The following is a 20,370-nucleotide window of genomic DNA, read 5'->3' on the forward strand; positions in this document are numbered from 1 at the left end:
CTAGGCAATGACCTCTTTTCCAAAAGAAATAAAATATTCGGTGATGTGTGCCAAGGTGGGGTAAATCCAGAGTACAGCAGTGATCCAGCCACCAGACCCCAAATACTGACTTTAGTACAGTGAACTGAAACTGCCAAAGCCAAGGTTGTTCGCAAGAGAAGTGAAGTGGGGTGGGGCTGAGTGTGACGTCCAGGGACTGAACCAGAGAGAGACACACAGACGGCCCCAGGACCAAGGACAGTCCGTGTGAAGTGTTGCTCCCACAGCAAAGGGCCCCATGAGTGACAGTGATCAGGTCCAGCAGGGGCTTTGAAAGAAAACACCGTCCAAAGCACGGGTTTTAACCTCTGGTCCTTCTCCTGGCTGGAAAACACCTCTGCCGGAAATGTCTCGGAGCTTGCCGTGCGTTCGGCATGAAGGCAGAAGAGCTCAGTGCTGCTGTCTGCGTTTCTCTTTAATAGACTGAGACACGGTGACACTGAGGGGAGGGGAGGGAGGGAGACTGGGGCTAGAAAAGGAAATCCACACGGCACCGATGTCCCCGACCCGACCCTCTCCGTGCCACCCTTGTGCTCCCGTGACATCGCAGACCTGCTTCCTTTCTGCGCAGCTGATGCCCTGTCTGGGCCAATGTTGTTCCAAGTGACAGTGAGTGTTCTTGCCAAATGCCGGGGCTCGGAGTCACATCTGTTTGTCTGCGCTCCGCAGCCCGGCCGCGCTGCCTGGGAACATACTGTGTCCGGGGGCAGCTTTAACTCGGCCTAACTCTCGGAGCAGCCTCTGTTTGTAAACACGCACAACGAAGCGACAAGCTCATATTGTCTTCTCTTTAGTGTTATTGTGTTTGACACGCCTGCCTCGCTCCTGTCATTGCTTGTCAAAGCCGGGTTTCCAGGCGAGGTGGTGCTCACTGGGATCTTGCTTCTGGTTTCAGTTGAGTGTTGCTGTTTTATTACTTTTTTTCCTCCAGACGAGATGCCCCTCTTGTGGCCACCACTTGCGGTTTAAACAGACAGCTTCCAGCAAGTGACACAAGAAGCCAATTACATCTTAAAAAGCAAAACGAAACAAAAAGGCTTATTTTTGAAATGTGCATTTCTAATGTTTAATAGAAAATTTTTTCAAAACTGAGGCACAGAGAGCCATGTTTCCAACCATAACTGATTGGCCACCCGAACGTGGCACCGTCCCTTCTTCACCGTGCCCACTTGGGGACATGTGCTCCACTCCTCTCCTCCCCTCTCTCCCCCAGGCAAATCTGAAAGGAACACACTGACCTGGCTGATGACTCATTTCCTTACAGTGCCTTTTACAGGAGGATCTCAAGATCCTCTTTTAATAACTTTAGACCTGTCCAAAGGACATTGTCATTCTTCAAAATGCCGCAGCAGAAACAAAGGAAATAAAGAAAAAGAAACTAAAAATTCCAGCTCTCCCCTGGGACAGGAAGCGAGGTGTCCTGCTTCGGAGGGAAGAGGGGACTGCCTTGACTGTTCCATTTTACATTGAGCGTAACTAAGTGACAACCAGGTAACAGGAACCTTACTCGGAATTATTTGTAGCAGCTCCATTGCCCTCGTGAAGCTAGAGGGAAGGGCACCCCTGAGTTGGGCGATCTTGCTGGTCAGTCCCCTGATCTGTCCCTGAGCTGTGGCAGATGCTCGGTTGTGCTGGCGCGACTACAACACAACTGGCCGTTTTTCCCGTGGCCCAGATCTTCAGGTTCTGTGCTGCTGACTTTATTCCCTTCACTTTTATTCCCCTTGCGCACTTCTCTTTGCCTGTGTGTGTGTGTCCGGTACGAAGGAGAGTTGGAGGAAAGTGTTACATTCCATTTGCTCTGTAAAGATAACCAAAAGAGAATTCTCGCTGGGGCACCTGAGAGAAAGGTCTGAAAGAGAGGGTTGTTCCTGAAGTTTGTTGTTTGCTATCTTTGTAAGCAGGGCTTCCTAATACATTTTAAATAGTGCTAAAAGGAAACACAAAGCAGTTTTGTGCAATACTGACTTGAGAGAATGATTTCTAAGCAATTAAAATGCTCCAGTTATATACACCTTGCAGGAGAGCGCCGTCTGCAGACACCACCACCTCCTATGTGCCACACACTTTAGTTTCCATTGTCATTCTTTCTAAATATGTATTTCTTTGCTCTGGCTAATAAACTTTTAGCTTGGCTTGAAGCTGAAATGTACATGAGAGTAATAAAATCCAGCATACGTTTTTCTAAATAATTCCGTTTTATGCCTGATTCACAAAGACACCTTCCCACTTTGGTCGATCTCCTCCCCGGACATGCCAGTGGGCCCTGGTGTGCCCCATGTGGTGTCTGTCCCTCCTTAGCTGAACTTCTGGGAGGGGACTGTGCCTGGACACTTACAGACCTAGCTGGCCTCTCAGTCTTGAGTCTCAACCCTGCCCAAGCCAAGCTTCCTACCACCGTCTCACCCATCTGGTCGGCTTCCTCTTCTGTAACACTTTACTAACTCCACATCAGTATAAAAACCAAAGGCCGCCAGGGCTTGTCTGTGCCATGTGTGGCCCCATGACACCAGCCTTCTCCACTCGCAGTGCCCACACCCTTCCTAAGCACTGCTCTCCAAATACCTTGAGCTGCAGACACTTCTCTGCACAGCGCGGGAAAACCATAGCTGTCATATAAAGTGGGTATGTGTAAAGGCTGCACTGAGCTCATTAATGAGCTGAGGAGACTGGGCACACGTTATAATCAGTTCGGAGGAGAAGGCAGAGGAGCACGCGTAGCAGTACTGTAATGAGCATTCCAGGGGACAGAAGAATTGGCTATGCAACGGTAGGCAGAGTTGTGCTTCTACAGGACGTTTGCATCTCTACAGACAAGAATGATTAACCACTTACTCCAGCATAGAAGTGTACCGCAGCTCCCACAGCATTAGAGTTCTGATGACGAGAAGGCATGATTATAAACATTGTTTTTCCACTGGAGCACAGATTTTTCCCTACAAGGAAAACACATGTGTCTATTCAACAGGTTTAGAATTGTTAATATGTAATTAATGCTGTCCCTCCTACCACCACCACCCTCCCTACTTATTTGAACCATATAAGGCTTTCCCTGGGACTCTTCCATGAGGTCTTTAACTCCCTGCAGTGGTATAGACTGAGGGCTCCATTTCTGTCCCCTTCCCCACCCGCTCCCTGTGATCACTCCCGGTACAGTGCCTCACGCTGCATTCCTGGTACTCACTCATAAATGCTTGCTGAATAAATGAGTTAATGTTTGTACAAAACCTCTCTGATATTTTAAAATTTCTATCTAGTTTTTAAAAAAGTAAATGTGGTCATAATCTTCATTTTTTTCTTAGCATCACAAGACAATACATCACCTCAAAATCCAGTAAAATGTTACAGTTTTTGCATGTTAATGAACATTTTGAGGGCAAAGCAGACAAAGATGTTAGCTGAATGAACTAGCTTGTACAGAAATAGATATTATTTCTAAAACAGAGAAACAGTGTGGACTCGAGGTAAATGCCCATTTCCTGTTGAGCTTTGCTGGTAGATTTTTCATGGTGCGTTTGTCTGTTTGTGCTCCTTGGGTTATTTCAAGCCTTCATTGTAACTTTCCTCCGCTTTATGGATACAATCTCTATTTGAAGTAATTTCACTCCCCAGCACTAATTTTTCTGTTTGTGTGAGTGTAGTGGATGTCTTATTTCTTACTTGTATTATTTTTTTTCCTTTTACCTTTTCTAATAATGTGGTTTTCAAATTGGATCCTTTAAAACCTCTATATACTATAGATACTATAGTATATGATACTATAACATATCTCCATGTATTACTGAAAGACCATGTACTACAACAAATGTGCTTCATTTGTTTCTGCTTCATGGTCCCACACCCAAGCCCAACCCCACATCAAGGATTACGATCCAGGAAATGAACACAGACACTTTCTGTAGCTTGAGAAGTTTGAAGACTTTGGAATCATTTCTACCTTTACATTATCCCTTTGGATTTCTGATTGGTCCATTTATTTTTCTAAATCTCTTAGTTTAGGAGACCAAGATTAGACAGAATACTCTTTTTTGTTTTGTTTTTTTGGTTTTTCTCCGGTACCGGGAACCGAACTCACGACCTTGCGCTTGCCAGGCAGGCACTTTTTGCCGCTGAGCTAAATCCCCAGCCCCTTAGACAGAATACTCTTAATTGTAACTGGTTCCAAGAGTAGCAGAAAGTCTACTTCTCTGTTCTTATATATCACATCACTGTATATATAACCCAGTATTACTTTGCACTGCTTAGTAGCAGTAGACCAGCATTGGTGTATTCAAATTATATTTTCTCACCTTGCTAATAAACAAACATTGCAATCATATAAATTATGAGGAGAACATCACTGTTTGCTTCTATCTATTCAAAATGTTTTAAGAGAATTCACTGCTGCATAATATCCTAAGAGAAATTGATCATACTTTTCCTGTAATAAATGTTGTTCTGACAGTAAAGCATTAGTAACCAATTGATAACCTAGCAACAATATTGTGATCTCTTTAGATAATTAATCTTCGCTATTTTCCTGTCAGAAGCAACAGTGTTTGATTTTATGTTGAGCCAGAAAGATTGCCAGTTTTGAAAATTAAAAAGCATCCCTTTTATATTATTCATTCCAGTAACAATTTATGATGGCGCATTTAGCTGCTGAACGCTTGTCAACAAACGTAATTATGTTTCGATATAAACAAGATTGGTGGTTTTACGATGCAGCTCCATCTTTGTGGAGAATGTTTTGATTTAGGTTCAGATTATACAAGCTGTGTATTTATGTGTCATTTTTCTCCTTCTTTGTTAATAGTTTTTTTCTGATAATTACTTATAGGCAAACAAGCATGCATTTAGGATCCTTATGCACCGGAGACATCAAAAGGAGAAGAAAAGCCGCACCTTTGCCTGGACCTACTGCTGCAGGTAACACCAAAGAGGGCCTGGAGTGGGACACAGGTGGAGACTCATAAATCATCAAGAGTAAAACACGTAAACCATTTGCATTTGGTGTCAGGATGCAGTGCATGTTCCTTGTGTAGATTTCCTAGGTAGCAAATCATGGCAATCTTTGCCACATACCTGCCCTAGTGCAAGACTCTGAGATATCAAAGAATGCAGAAACTACAAGGGCTATGTATATGTTGGTCTCAAAAACTTTTTAGACATGTTGTAAAGCATACCTCGGTGAAACAACAAACAATCCGAGGACAGATTAATAGCAAGAAGTTCAAAAAATATAGCAGCACTGTCAAACACAAGGTCCTGTGTTGGAAGCAGGTGGAGGCCTGGTTTCTGAATGCAGTCATCTGCTTTCTAGTCCCAGTTCTGCAGCAATCTCAGGTTCAGCTTTTCTTATTTAGACAATAGTAGCATTAGAATAAAAAAAAGAAAATCTCCCTTGTGTACCTCAAGAACAATGTCATGTTGGTAACATAGCATTCTAATAATGAATGTAGTCAGGAAAACCTACCCATGTTGAGCAGAGGGAAGTCACCCTACAGCAGTGGGGCAGGAGGCCTTCCCGGTAGGGCAGAGACTCAGCGGTCAGTAGTGACGGACACACAGAAGGTGCATCTGCATTGCACAGTCTCATGCGAGAGCAGCAGGAAGGGAGGCCCAGGTGAGTCGGCGGTGGGAGGCCAACTGGACCTTAAATTGTGGACAGCACCTTGTATGAATAAACAGCGGCTGGCGCTGCCAGCAGACTCTGGCCATGAGAATGTTTTCAGTGTAGATGCTTGAACTAAGTTACAAGGAGGGTTAGTCTGGACCCACCGCCTGGGCGCCTTCCCTTCTCAAGTCTACAAAGGTTCTCTCGACTTCATTTGACCAACCTTTTATAAGTAAAGTGATTTTAATCATAGACTACAAAACTAGGATTTATATAAACAGAAGAATAAGCAATAAGAAGAAAAGGAGATGTATATATATATATTTGAAAATTTTTGTGTAATGAGTTTCAAAGAAATAAAAGTTGTGAAGCTTATGTTGTCTCTTCCATAGTTCAGCCCTGAAAAAATCGAAGACTAACTTATAGTGAGAGCACATCCAGGCACATTGTTCCATATAAAGGGCTATGTTATGGAATCACACACTTAGTTATGCTTCATCTCCCTAGTCCTGTTGAACGTTCAGGATTTGGACTTAAAAGACACCTGTGTATAGTGTGCTTCAATTTATGTAGAATAATATTTACCACTTACTAGGTACCAGAACTTTACTCTTTTTTGTATCTGTAACATCTATCTGAGTGTTGCTGTCGTCACTTTACAGAGAGTAAAATTTTTAAGATGCAGAGAAGTGATCGGTCAGCTACCTAGGATGACACAATTATTCAGCACTTAGATTGGTCAGCTACCTAGGATGACACAATTATTCAGCACTTGGATGAGATGTGAAGCCTGGTCTGTGTGAGCCTTCACCCTTATTTCTTCTGTAACAGCTTGGCCTCTTTGTGCGCATATATATTTGCAAAGACTGTCCTAGTGCATATGTTGACTTGAATCTGTTATAGGCTTTGTTGTGTAGAAGATTTGTGCCGCTCTTCCTGTGTAGAGATAAAGCGCATTCACTGAGTATTCCTAATGCATCCCTTCCTAAGAAACAGTCACTCTTTAGATCAAATGTGTGTGCTAAGTTCTTCGATTCCCATCTCCCATGAAGCAGATACAGGGCTCTTCAGCATCCCCGCTTCCAGCTGGATGGTTCTCTGCATCACTTCGTCTCTCAGTGACACAAACATTAGTGGCAGAAACAGGACAAGAACAGTCTTAGGAATTGCTGCTGAGGAAAGTGCCAGCCCTAAGGAACAGAGACTACCAGGGTCAGCTCCCAACACTGGGAACGTATGTGAAGTGGGAAGGAAAGAGATGACGGTTGAGGGAAGGGTAACATAATTACTCCTACACGGAGATTCTGATACAATTCAGCAGCGTCTGAGGAAGTCATGTAGGCACACCAGAGGTACAAACAAACTTTGGCCTCAAACACTTTCTTGTCAAAGCTTGCATGGCATGGTCCAGTGTTACATTTCAAATCTGTTGTGATTCTTTTAAGATTCAGGATTTTTATTATACTGTTGGAGTTTACTTAAAAGATAAAATTCATAAAAAACTTCATGCATTTTTAGTTACTCAAAAAGTAGTGGAGTAGGAGAAATACGCTACTCATTTTCAGTGAGATTTTTTTATCAAGTCTGTGTATAACTGTTTTTCAAAAGGGAAGAAAGTGAGGTTATTTAAAGTCTTCAGTTGTAAAGAGAATATCTTGTAACACTAATGAATCAATTGGAAGGTGAAGATTATTGCAGTGATTCAAGTAAGAAATGCTTTTGCATAAATTCACTGTGATAATGAAGTTATGAATCTCAAATCATCCTGTCCCTGGAAAATCATAATTTTCAAATTTTGGACTGTAGTCAGTGACATAATACATAGTCACATATTTTTAAACTTCCAAAGTTAAGCTAACATATAGAATTATACTGAAAAGGATATCCTTGCTGTTTTCACTGATCTTTGCAGATCTCCCAGAAACTCACTCTGAGCTGAGATATATTTTCATCTTTATGTTTAGTAAATATTAAATCTAAGCTGGAAAAACACAAGGGAAGAAAACTCTCTTTCGTGTGAAATAGAGAGCAAGCATGAAAAGAATGACAGCTTGAATGTTGATAATCCTCTCCTATTTCTATGTGAAATAGTACACAATAAAGCACTAAGTGTAAGAAAGATTTACCAAAACAAGGTACTATAATTAGGCACTTTAACTTCATAATCCCAAATTGGACTTGCATAAGAGTTTATGACTTTCAAGATAAAGAGTTATGTTATATTCATAGTAAGTAATAATACCTTTAAAAAGGTTTGACTCCACCATAAAATTAATAACCCAAGATCTGATCATGTTTGTGTGCTCGCATATTGAAATGTGTCTCATCCTCTTTTAGCAGCAGCCCTGAAGCATGATTTCAGTCTCTTTAGAAGACTGTAGACCAGCCAGGGGTATTACTGGTTGAACATTTATTAATTGTGACAAGAACACCAAATTTATTTCAGTGCTTTAGCTTATTTACTGCTCTTTCACCTTTGTATTTTGTATTGACAAACTATAACGAATATTGATAATGTTAGGTATTGATTCTTTTTAATGTGTGGCTTGTTCTCTGCCTCATTCAGAGCCACACACCAGAGGATAGTGGCCATCTCAGTAGCAAAGGATGTAGATTTACTATTATAAAATTGAGAACTATTGAAGCAAGCAGGTTTGCCAGCAGAATGCATTTTATAGTTTGAAAACTGTCATCTGTAAAGGTGAAGAGAAGCAGTGAACAAAATAGGAAGAATTTTATTAACGCTTTTTTAAAGGCAGACAGCAGTGTTGGCTGTGGTCTGTGATTTTGGTAGAAGTCAGTTTATTGAGGACTTGATAGTAAGACTTAATTATGTTCACAGATATTGTGGCTACTACTTTTTTAAAAAATGTTTTATCCACGCTACAGTATCGAACCCAACATTATTCAAAATTAATATTGCCTGTCATTCTTTTGCTTTCTGTTGAGATAATGCCACAGTAAAAATGTTCAATATAAGGAGTGCCCTTTTCCTCTGTAAAAAAGAGTTGTGAAGAAGTGCCCACTGTCTCGGTATAGGCGTTGCTCTAAAGTACCTGTTTTTATGGACATGTGAGTCTTTGGCAAGAGGCTACGTTGCAGCTGTTTGTAACTTTTCAACGTTTTCTTCCACATCCTACCATAACTTCAGTACAAAACGTCTCTTAACATTTATGGTAGTCAAGGTAAATATAACTGACAGTAATGGGTTAATATTTTTACACGCTGTGCTTCCCAGTAGGTCAGATCGGGCAAAACCAGAAGTACTTGGCACATCCATCCTGCTTTTTAAAGACACAGATTTCCCCAATTAGCCCATGGCTGTATTTTTTACCTTGTTTTATCACCAGACTCTCATCACCACTGTGGATTCTCTTATATTTCCCAGGATTTGAAAACAAACCTTTCCAAGGGGATTGTAATTCTGAAACCAGACTCCATCTCAATGAATAGCAAAGGCTCAGGAAGTGTGCAGCTCTCCGCCACCTGACACGCTCCTGGCCTGTACTTTAGGAGAGCTTCAGTGAGTCGCTCTCCACTGTCAGTCAGTGCGGCGAACACTGAAGGACAGAGGCCACACACATGGGAAATAAGAAAGAACTGCTGTTCTTGGCACTGTAAAAACTAAATGAGAAAATTCTCAGCCTACAAAAGACCAGGCAACGCTGAATAAAATGGGGGACAGACATGCAATGGCTCAGGACTAGAAGTGGCCCTGAGAAGCCCACACCCAGGCTCATGATTACCAGGCTGAAGACCTGGACCCCCTCCTGTCAGGGTCCCTGAGGGAAAGGAGCCCCACCTTCCCACTGCTCTGGAAGTCAGAACCTCTGAAAAGCTCTGACCTCAGAAACAGAAGACTAGAAGCAAACCTACGGTCTTAGTTACCTTTCTCATTGCTGAGACAAAATACCTGACACCCAAAGTTCAAAGAGGAAAGGTTTATTTAGCTCACAGTTTGCAGATGTTTCAGTCCATAATTGACTGGCTCCAAGACAAAGTGGCATCACAGAGGAGAAAAAGTTCACAGTGGGCAGACGAGCACAAAGCAACAAGGGACCTTAACAGCATGTTTCTGCCCCTTTTATCTTATCCAGGCTATTTTTTTGGGGGGGTGGTTAACATTCACACCCTTAATCCTACTTCTCTTGCTCCTAGCATTGCACCAGGAATTAATCCCAGCATCATACACTGTAGATCCTGCCACCTCCCAAAAAGCCCCACCTACGACTACATGAGGCTTTGGGGGACATCGAGACACAGCCACAACACTCACTCACTCACAGACTTGCTAGAAAATAAGGGCTGTTTCTGCTTAGGCTTCAAATCGAAATTTCTGTGAAGGTTGCTACCACAAGGCTACCTTCACTTGAGTTTCTAGATTAAAATTACACTTTGACAAAAATTAAGATAACAGGAGGTCCGTGACACAAAAGCAAAACCACCCTAGAGGGGTATGATTTCAACCCAGGCGACAAAGAAAAGCCACCAGTAAAAACTTACTGAAGATGACTCCATACAAAATCAAAAACTTTATTAGAAAAATGCATTCAAAAATGAGAGGAAATAACTGTGGGGACAGATGTGGTGAAGAACCAAATAAAAAATTTGAGGTTACTTTATTTATTTTGAAAGCAAAAAAAATCACTTTGTGGGCTAAGAGCAGATTAGATTCGGCCAAAAAGAGGGGGAAATTTCAGAGAAATCTGAATAAACTACCAGAAAACAGTCCAGAGAGATAAAAGATAGAAAATAACAAAAGAGACCCGAAGCACTTGCAGGTGAATGAAATACAACGTGTATCCACTACAGTTTACAGAAAGAAGGTTTCAAAGAATGTGGAGTTGCAAGAGTCAAGAAGATCATAAGGAATTTTTAGAACTGAAGAAAACATGAATTTTCATATTGAAAAAATATGTCTGTGTCAGGAGGTTTACATGTCAATAAAGTTGTCTTAGTTATTTTCCTCATCAGAGGGACAAAATACCCAACACGTGCAACATAAAGCAAGAGAATTTTACTTTGGTCCGGGTTTTCAACCCTTAGTCAGCCAGCTCCAAAGCAGAAAGGCCTGGTAGAAGTGTCTGGGTGAGGACAGCTGTTCACCTCATGGAAGCTAGGAAGCAGAGAGTCAGAGGAGGAGCTGCAAAGGGAGATACACCCTTCCGGGTCACACCTCAGTGACCGGCCTCTTCAGATTGGTCGCAATCCCCATGATCCAGTCAGCTTTCACAAGGCCCACCAAGGAGTGCATGAGGCTCTTTGGGGACATCTAGACATAAACAGTAACAGAAGTCCTATCTAGGCACATTGTAGAAAACTTCTGAACACCAAAAACAAAGAGAACTTAAAAGCAGCCAAGGAGAAAAAAATAATATAACCTTCATAAGAAAGGAGCTATACTTCAGCAAACCTTTAAAAAAAAGTAAACACTAGAATCTAGGAAATAAGAGATAATATTTTCAAAGTGCTGAGATAAAATAACCAAATCAACCTAAAGTTGCATACCCAGCTAAACTATTACCCAAGATGAAGGGTGAAAGAAAGTCACTTTTATGTAAAAACTGGTCATTAGTAAATTTAATACTTCATGTAGAAGAAAATAGAATCCATTACAAAAGATAAAAATCAGAAATGAATTATTGATCCCTTCCTTAAGGCTAAACTAATATGGCATGTGTGAAAGTAATAATAGCAATGACTATGAAAATGATTAACTTAGGTGAGAACACAAACAGTCTGAAATTCTTTACCATAATAATATGTAAAATATCTGATGATAAGTCAGATGTACGTTTAACTATTAAAGATATTCACTAAAATAACAGAAATTTTCAAGCTAGTATAAGAAAGCAGTAGATGCCCAAAAGGACACAAAAGTGTAGAAAAAGCAAGATAAATCATACTAAATAATATAGTAAAAGTAAATCCAGATCTATCAGTAATTACAATAAATATAAATGGAGTAAATCCACCAGTTAAATTCAAAGATAATTAAAATGAATAAAAGAATGAAACCTAGTTTATGCTTTTTATAACAAAACCAACTAAAATTTAAGGCACAATTTAAATACTACCAAAAGAAAGCTATAGTAGCTAGGTTTATTGCACAAAATGAGCCTGAAGATATTTCAGACTCATTAGTCAGATTTGTAATACTTGTTAAGGCTAATATTTTTTTTCCAGGAGTTTTAAATATTTGAATAGATTTAAAGCCTCAGTCAGTTGGGAAAATGTAGGAGAAGAAATGACCTAATAGAAAATAATTCTGAGTCAGTGGAAGGGGTAACATTTGAGCTCATATATCCTAAGGTGAGGTTCCCACTGGGACATTTTCTAACTAGTTGATTTGGGCCAGGTGTATTACCTTTCTGAATAGCAGTTTCATCTATAAAATGAGGCCAGTCATGCCTACCTTTTAGGCTGATAAGGAAGCTCAAAAGAATTGATGGATATGGAAACATTTGTAATTTCTAAAGGGTGTGGGGCATCATTTTATTCTAAGTTATCCAAATATGTCAGCATATGTATTTCCATCTACAAATGGAGAGAGGTTAATATTACAATTCATGCATTACTCTGTGAATTTTCTTAAATGATTTGAAACATTATCTCCACTAAAATTTCTCAGAGGAAGGCGGGTGTCACAGCAAGCAAACATCCCTGGGTGCCTTTATTGTAAGGGGTTTCTTTTAGATTTTTGAAAATGAATATTTTTGATACATTATCATTCCATAAGAAGTGTATTTCAGTAACACAAAAAAATCTATTACCAAGAATTATTCTTTCATTCAGTTTTCATTACTTAAGAAAAAAAGTAATTGCTTTTCCATTCAATTTCCATTATTTTAAAAAGTACACTCTGTTTTTAATTAATGAAGGCATTTGAACTGATTTTACTTAATGAGTCATCTGAGACACAGCTGCATATTATAGAGCAAGTTCAGAATACTCTGAATTAGTGAGGCTTTTCTACATTAAAAAAAAAAACGAAAGCAAACTTTTGGCCATCAGTAGGAGCACTACCCCATTTTCGCTTCTCAGACTGTGCTTAATGAATGCTGCTCCCCGAGTTCTTAAAAGTAATCTATGTCTGTGTCCCTAAATTAGTCACTGAGAAGAGAGGCCAGTGTTACAGGTCACTGTTTTAATGACCACTAATAAGGATAATTGGCTGGTAAAACATGAGAGCAAAGGTGAGAGAAGAGGGATGGTGAGCTAACGAGACCTGAGTGCGGGGCGGGGACGGGGCCAAAGCCACCTCCCTCCACGGGCTGCTGACCCAGCGTCAGTCCAGCACTTCAGGAGCCAAAGGACTGAGCAACCCGCCGCTTAAGCCTGCGTCCAGCCAGGTAGACGAGTGGCTGAGAGAGGCCGATACAGGAGCTTTGTCTCTTGAGCCAGTTGCACAAGTGAAGTACCATCCTCAGTGCTTTCTGGAAGATCTGACGGGGAAGCACGGACCGGGCTTGGCAGTGACCAACCACAGAGACCCAGCAGACAGGCTAGGGACGAGGGCACCCGGAAGCAGAGCTTCTGGAAGGCTCCTGGAAGACTTAGTATGGCAGGAACAGGAAGAAAGGACAGGGTGGCCATGGTGTCACCTGTGCAGAGGCTGAGGTGTCCGCTCTTAGGTCGTAATCTCACAGAACAGGACCGCAGACCGGCAGAGGACCCACTCTACAGCATTTTCCATGACAAAGAAGGGATGTGTTGCTTCTTTATAGGATGTTTTCCTGTATGGAGAGGCTTTGCCTGAAGTATTAAATTAAACTAAATGTCCTTATTTCTGCTTGTTCTCTTCAACGTATAAAATGATGGTTTGTTTTTGCAATAAATGAACATAGCATTTTAAAACTTAGAATGAGTTCGTTTTCACCTTTGTAAAAACACACGCTTAGGAGTAGGCTGGCCACCCCAAGTCTCCAGGATTGAAACACCAACGTCTTAAATTGATGCTGGGAATCAGTTACCACTTTCAGTTCCCTTTGGGACCCAGAATGGACCATCACTTAGCACTTTCCATGGAGATGTTTTAAATTGCCCTCATATTTTTTATTAAATATCAAATTTTAAGGTTGCTCTTTTGCTAGCTGTTGTGCCAAAAATATAAAGATAAACAGATGTGTGGCCTGAAGCAACATTAGACCTCTGGTCTGATTTTAGCTTGTGGACCAAAATCAATTAACTCGTGGCAGTCACTGAAAAATCCAGGGACAGGAGGCAAGGTACAGAGTTCAGCGGCGGCTGCTCAGAGGAAGTCCACAGCTCTGAGGTCAGGCTGGGTCACCACTATCACCATGACTCCAAAATGAAGGCTGAACTGCTTTTCTGATACATTTAGCAAGACATTTGACGAAGAGCTCTTCTTTGTTTTTGTAGCAGATTCCCCCATGTAAAATCTCTGCGTATGTATATTTTCCCCTGTTCAATCAGTAAACAGTAGTGAAGACATTTTCATTGAGACCGGGCATTTCCATCAAAGCTGTAGCCAGTTGGAGGTGGTTTTTTGTTCTTGTTTTTGGTCTTTGTTATTTTTTTTTCCTGCTCCATGTTAAAGTTCTTGTTTCATGGAGAATCCATTTGATGAGTCCAAAGCCAACTAATTGTTGTGGTGACTTGTTCTTACTCCCTGTAATGGATTTAGTAAATGCTAAGAATCACTACTATTATTCCAGATCTGACAGTGCACTCAGATTAAGACTACCAAAATGTTTGAGATAGGGCCTTGAGAAGAGGGTGACCTCTTCGTGGTAAGTAAGAAAGGCACCATTTGGAAAGCTCATCTCTAGCTCTTTTACGGCTTCCATGTTCTGCAGTTCAGGATCACAGGGAGTGATGTAGTTGCTATTGCCCAGTATGCCCCGTTCAAATTAGCAGCTAAGGTAGGGGCAGTGCTTTTCTCATATGCCTGAGTCAGACAGGAAGCAAACTGATAATGAAGGGAAAAACTCGCTGCTGCGAGGAGGGGCAGGACGCATCCGGGGTGTGCGTGAGTGCTGAGACTGGCTGGGCCATGAGGTTCTGAGAAGACTGAGCTGCCCGTTCTGACCTCTGCCTGGGTCGACACAGTCTGCATTTCAGAGTGAAGATGTGCTACGTCCGGCACTCCACAAGCACCCTCGAGTCCTTAAGAGGGGAGCTACCCAAACGGGAACAGGCCGGGGGAGACAAGCCCTTCTGCACTATTGGTGGGGCTATAAACCAGTGCACCCAGTATGGAAGTCAGTATGGAGAGTCCTCAAAAACCTAAGATTAAAAACTCCATTTACCCAGACATCCACCTTCTAGGCATCTTCCCTGATGAGTTAAAGGCATCATATCACAGAGATACACGCATACCTACGTTTATAGCAGCACAATAGCCAAATCTTACACCTCCATCAGCTGGTGCATTAAAAAAAGGTGATATTCGTACATAATGGAGTAGACATGGTCATAAAAAAGAATTCAGCTGAGTCATTTGTAGAAAAAAGGAATGCACCTCGATATTGCATGCTTTCTCTTATACGGGCAACTCAAAGTATAAATGATTTATAGAGTAAAATAAAAGATGAATAGTAGGAACCAGGGAGACAGATCTTTTGCAAATGGAAAGGGATCTAGAGAAGGAAGGCAGGAGGAGGATGGGGAAGGGAAAAGAATTAATGGACGTTGTGTTTGTGCATCAGCTCTCCACCATGGATGTAATCATAATGCTCTGCAAACACGGACTAATGAAAAATGTTTACAAGGGAGATAGTTCTACCCTCGAGGCTTAGGAGGACTGCTGTGAAGATAGGTAGCATGATCAAAATACCTGATGCATGTTTCAATGTTAAATTTTATTATCATAAAAGGCACCTTACCATGAGTCCTCTGCACAGTACCACCCCCCTATACTTACTTTGCACATGCTTATCCCATCATTCTTGCTGCTTTCTGAAGCAGTTCTGGAAGTCCTCTTTCCACCGTGTCTTCATGAAGTGTGATCAAAAGTGCAGTGAATGCTGCTGCTAAGAGCCATCCACACGAAAGGCAAGCTCCTAAAAGCATTACAGCATTCCATCATCCACCGTATTCACCACATCCAGTACTGGGCAACTTCTGGCTCTTCTCCAAGTAAAACTGACCAGGAAAGGTAAATGTCTTGAATTGATTCAGGACATCAGGACAGCCATGACAGCACAACTACAGACACTGATGAAAGAGGATTCCAGAACTGCTACAGAAAGTGACAGAAGGATGGGACAAGTGTGTTCACACTGAGGGGGAGGATTTTGAGGGAGATTGATGCCAATTTGTTTTTTACCATAATGATTTTGTATTTAGATAGTCACCATATTTTTCATTCACAGCTGGTATATATCTTCCTTATGGCTTCTCTCCACCTTTCCCTCCTTACCTGCTGCTGTTGTCATTAAAGTGTAGACCCATGAAGACAAGGTGGAGAGAATCAGAGGACACAGAGGGCTAAATAATAAGTAACAAGAGGAGTCTAAGAGCAAAACTTCCTAAGAATTGAAGATGCCCCCAGTTGTGCTTTCTGCTTGGTTTTAATTTTGGCCATTGAATGTCAAGGTCCTGGCCAAAAGTAAGGTGTTAAAATATTATAAATTGGTGATTTTCATGTTTTTCCATGAGGCTCATGCAGTCATGAAAATAAACCTGTGTGTAGAGTAGGTCGTACTTTAAAGAATGTCCTTGAGACACATGACCTCCCCTGGTCCTGAAGCTGTGTGAGACAGGCAGTCTGCATTGTATTGTGCCTGTTTTACATGTGAGAGAGCAGAAGCCTGCAGAGATGGAATCCCGTCTAAGTGAGACGGATGGTTCTTCCATTGCTACCTCAATTACAGTAAGTCCTGGAAGGTGAATCCAAGCGTGTAAGTAACCGCCCCCCTCCCGGGACTTTGTGAACAACAAAACACATAGGCGAACACAGGTTTCATAGCTGAAGGTCTTCGCCTCCCTCCACCCTGACGTGTGCTCTCCTGTTCTGTTGCAGGGTGGGTCGGTGAAAACGCCCAGCCCATCCTAGAAAACAACATTGGGAACCGCATGCTGCAGAACATGGGCTGGAGTCCGGGCTCGGGCCTCGGCCGGGATGGCAAGGGGATCGCAGAGCCAATCCGAGCGGTGCAGAGGCCAAAAGGCTTAGGACTTGGATTTCCTCTTCCAAAAAGCACTCTTGCAGCTCCTACCCCCGCCTCAGGAAAATCCCCCTGAGAAGAGCAAGAAAGAAAGGTGTTACAGTTTTTACTCAGCTGTCCCTTTGTTCTGAAACGACTTATACCTTCTGGTTTTGAAGAAGAAATCAACGTTGCCTCAAACTTATCACTAGCTTCCCAATCCAGTCCTGCGGAGGGACACTGTCCATGGTGCTGAAGCGAACACCTGTGCCCTGTAAATTCTTTCAGTCATTTCTAGCCATTTCTTATTTTGATCTCAGACGTCGATGCTGCTCACTATAGCTCAGTCCGTGTATGCATGCGATGCCCAGATAGATGTGAGCACCGCGTGCTTCCAAAGTAGGGTCATACCTCCTTTCATCCCTTCTTCATTTTCTAAGCGAAATGCTGAGAGGCTGGGCGATTTCATAGTCCCTGAATTTGGCTTAATTTCATAGCTTTGGACAACGTAGTATAACGTTCACAGCAAAGAGCAACTCCTGTTTGCCTCAGACATGTGACAAAAATGAACCTCACCATTATCACCAGAGTGCCCTCAACATTACTTTAGTGCAGATTTTATAAATTTTACCTCATGTAGCACATAAAACAATTATTGAAAGAAAAATGTATTTTTAAAATTTACCATGACTGAACTGTAAATTCTATTCATCCTGACATCTACCTCTCTCTTCCCAAAGGCTGATACTTTTTTAAGATCAACTCAAGTGTAAGAAACTGATTTTAAATTTTAATTGTTGGAGTAAATCATAAGACTGTTGAATCAATTTATTTGAAGGGTTAAACGGCTCTCCCAAGAATTCAGATTTCTGGCAATGTCTTGACCCCTTTACAAGGTGAACAAGAGAAAGGGAAAGGAACCTAAATCCCCTTTTAAAAATCCAAGCTGATACTTCACATCTAAAATCAGTTATTTTTATGTTATGCTTGGATTGAGGTATTTCTCCACCATGTGTCATAGTATCGAAGACTCTAAATTACTCTTAGTTTGATGGGGTTGGTTTGTTATTTTCATCATGAAGATTTAATAATTACTGCATTCTATTTCTAAAGACCTGTATTTGCTGAGTAAAGGTCAAGAGAGCCCATATAAATCACTTTTCTAGTAGTTTTTTTTTTTTTTTTTTAAATTTTGCAAGTTGTCCAGAAAGAGTTTTTAAAGGCAACAGAGAATGGATCTTTGTCCGGTGGTCCCCTAAACAAAAACATGTCCCCTGCCAAGTCAGGGAGGGAGAGTCACTATGATTTGAAAGACTTTCTGGATTGCCAAAGGTACGCATTTCTTTTAAGAATGACCTTCTTTCCTAGGGGCGTGTGGTCAGAGAGCAGGACATTTAAGGGACTGTAGACTGCCGGCTGAGCTGCTCCGTGAAGCATTTGTGTGAGCCAAAGTGACCTTAGATGGTTACTTTCTGAAAGTTTGTCACTAGAAATTTGCCATGTTTAAATTATTTTGTCTAAATGCTCACTGTATTTATGTAGGGGGGAAGTGACGGTGGAGATTATGTAAAGACTTTAAAACTTCTTTGTAATAGTGTATGGTGTCCGAAGATCTATTGCAAATGTGTTTTGTTTTTTAGTTTTAATTTTGTTTTTTAATTCCATTGCCTGAAATCTTCTGAAGTCCTAGAATTTCACAAAGCCCAGTCTTGAGCCCTGGTAGTGGGGAGGCCATGGCAAAGCTGGTGTGACCCTCCTGGAAAGGAGGCTGTGGCTTTTCTCTCCGTCTTGTCCTAAAGGTTGCCAAACCCTCACTGTACAGAACACTCGCATACCAACGTGATGCGGGGCGTGATGACCCGCGCAGTTCTTATGCAGGCTTCTTCTCGTCCCTTTCTGCACTGGTACAAACTTGCTGAAGCTCCTCCTGGAACATGCTCGCTCAGCCTGCCTAGCACCCCGAAGAGCATCCTTCACGGTTTCTAGGAACAGAAGGGGCTTCTCCGTCTTGACCCCTAGAGCCCGACCTGCAGCTCACAGAAGGAGCATAATTCATGCCCTGTGGAGATGGTGAACTGCAGAATCTGCGAGGCCCTCTCGGGGCAGGGAAGGGCAGCCCCCGACCACCCCCGACTCCCGGCCTCAGCGCAGAGCCCACCTTCCGGTCACATCACAATTAGGAAATTTCAGTGCAACCCAAATGTCTTTCTAGAATATGAAACCCACTAATATATGTTTTGCATGTAGTTACATTAATTTCTGCCAAGGAACATGTCCCTAGGACCCAAAGCATCCAAAACAGTTCCTGGTGTAGAATGCGTCATTCACAGCTCCTTGAAAAGGTGGCGAGATCCTCCCCGCTCCCGCACGAAGCCACTCTTGCCTTCTGCAGATAACTGGTTGTGCCTCCTTCCTGCCGAGATGATAATCCATTCCCCACAGTATCCCAGACGGGTGGGAGTGGCCACAGCACTGACTTGATATGAGCCAGACTGTGTGCTGCAGTCATTTCCTTCCTTCTTTTATCAGCTGTATACCCCTCAGATTCGTTTGCAGTTTTAAATTATCTGACACCTTTTTAAAAGAAAATTCATTGCTAACTAAAATTGACTAGTTCATTGGTCTTAGCATTTGAAGACGCAGATTTTATAACTCATACTGTGGTTATCAAACAGGAGTTAAACAGTAAGGTTACACCTGGGCATTGTGACACACTCCTGTAATCCCAGCACTCAGGAGGCTGAAACAGGAAGATCTCCAAGACTTTGAGGCTAGCCTGGGCTACTTAGTGAGTTCAAGGGTAGGCTGAACTACATGGTGACACTATGTCTCAAAAGAACTGTAGGGTTACAGTCAATATGTCCATGTCGGTAGATTTACAGCACACATGTATGCAGTTTACAGACATGATTGCAAAATGCTGCTTTTATTAATATGTTCATTTCAACATTATTAATTGGTTTTCTCTTAACTAACTTAAAATGCTTCCCTTTAGTACATTTCTCTTTGGGCAGATATTTCATGAAAGAGGAGAATCACTGCTGATACCCATTTTAAAACTATTTTCATCTTTTTTTCTGTCTCTTAAAAAGAAAAGTGATCTCACTGGTATTGCAAAATGAAGCTGTTAGAAAATAATACTTAGGATTATTTTTAGGTTTATTTTTTCTTTTGGTAGGAAGCTGTACTGATGGTATAATAAAGAAAGAAAGAATAAAACAATGTTTAATAATGGTATTTATAAGCAATCATTGTGTTTCTGCTTTACATGTTTTCCTTTCAACCTAAAGTAATAAAAATAAAATTGAAAGTATCCTTAAGTTGTTTTTAATTTATTACTCATTGACAATTAACATTTAACAGTGCAGTTAAATTACTTTTAATTTAACCACTGGACAGGTTCAGTATCTAGAAAAAACCTTAGAGAAAAAAAACCTGATAAATATATTTGAATTACAGATGTATTAGTAGCTGGTTGCAACCTGTTCTGCCGCATTTTCCAGTCCGTTCTGTTGTCCCCGACTCAGGATCTGGCCCACTGTCCCCAAGCTGCTTCCCACACAGGAGTTCTGACTTTGGGGGGGGACCTTGGGTTCCCTCCCTGACCACTTTACATGGCACCCA

The 20,370-nt window shown here is 41.6% G+C and overlaps 1 protein-coding gene across 4 annotated transcripts in view; it reads left to right on the forward strand.

The window, feature by feature from the left end:
- Gpatch2 (G patch domain containing 2) overlaps positions 1-20,059 on the forward strand; it is a 162,509-nt gene extending 142,450 nt beyond the window's left edge. For 3 of the 4 annotated variants that reach the window (XM_013519850.1, XM_013519835.1, XM_005374711.2), the window contains 2 exons: positions 4,859-4,947; positions 16,623-20,059. In XM_013519850.1, the coding sequence (XP_013375304.1) occupies positions 4,859-4,947; positions 16,623-16,843 (310 nt within the window). In that variant the 3' untranslated portion in view covers positions 16,844-20,059. The remainder of the gene's footprint in view (positions 1-4,858; positions 4,948-16,622) is intronic. The other variant, XM_013519852.1, reaches the window with a different exon arrangement.
- The last annotated feature ends 311 nt before the right edge of the window (positions 20,060-20,370 follow it).

The sequence above is a fragment of the Chinchilla lanigera genome, unplaced genomic scaffold (assembly GCF_000276665.1).
Source record: "Chinchilla lanigera isolate Chin_1 unplaced genomic scaffold, ChiLan1.0 scaffold00005, whole genome shotgun sequence".
In the NCBI taxonomy this organism is placed as follows: domain Eukaryota; kingdom Metazoa; phylum Chordata; class Mammalia; order Rodentia; family Chinchillidae; genus Chinchilla; species Chinchilla lanigera.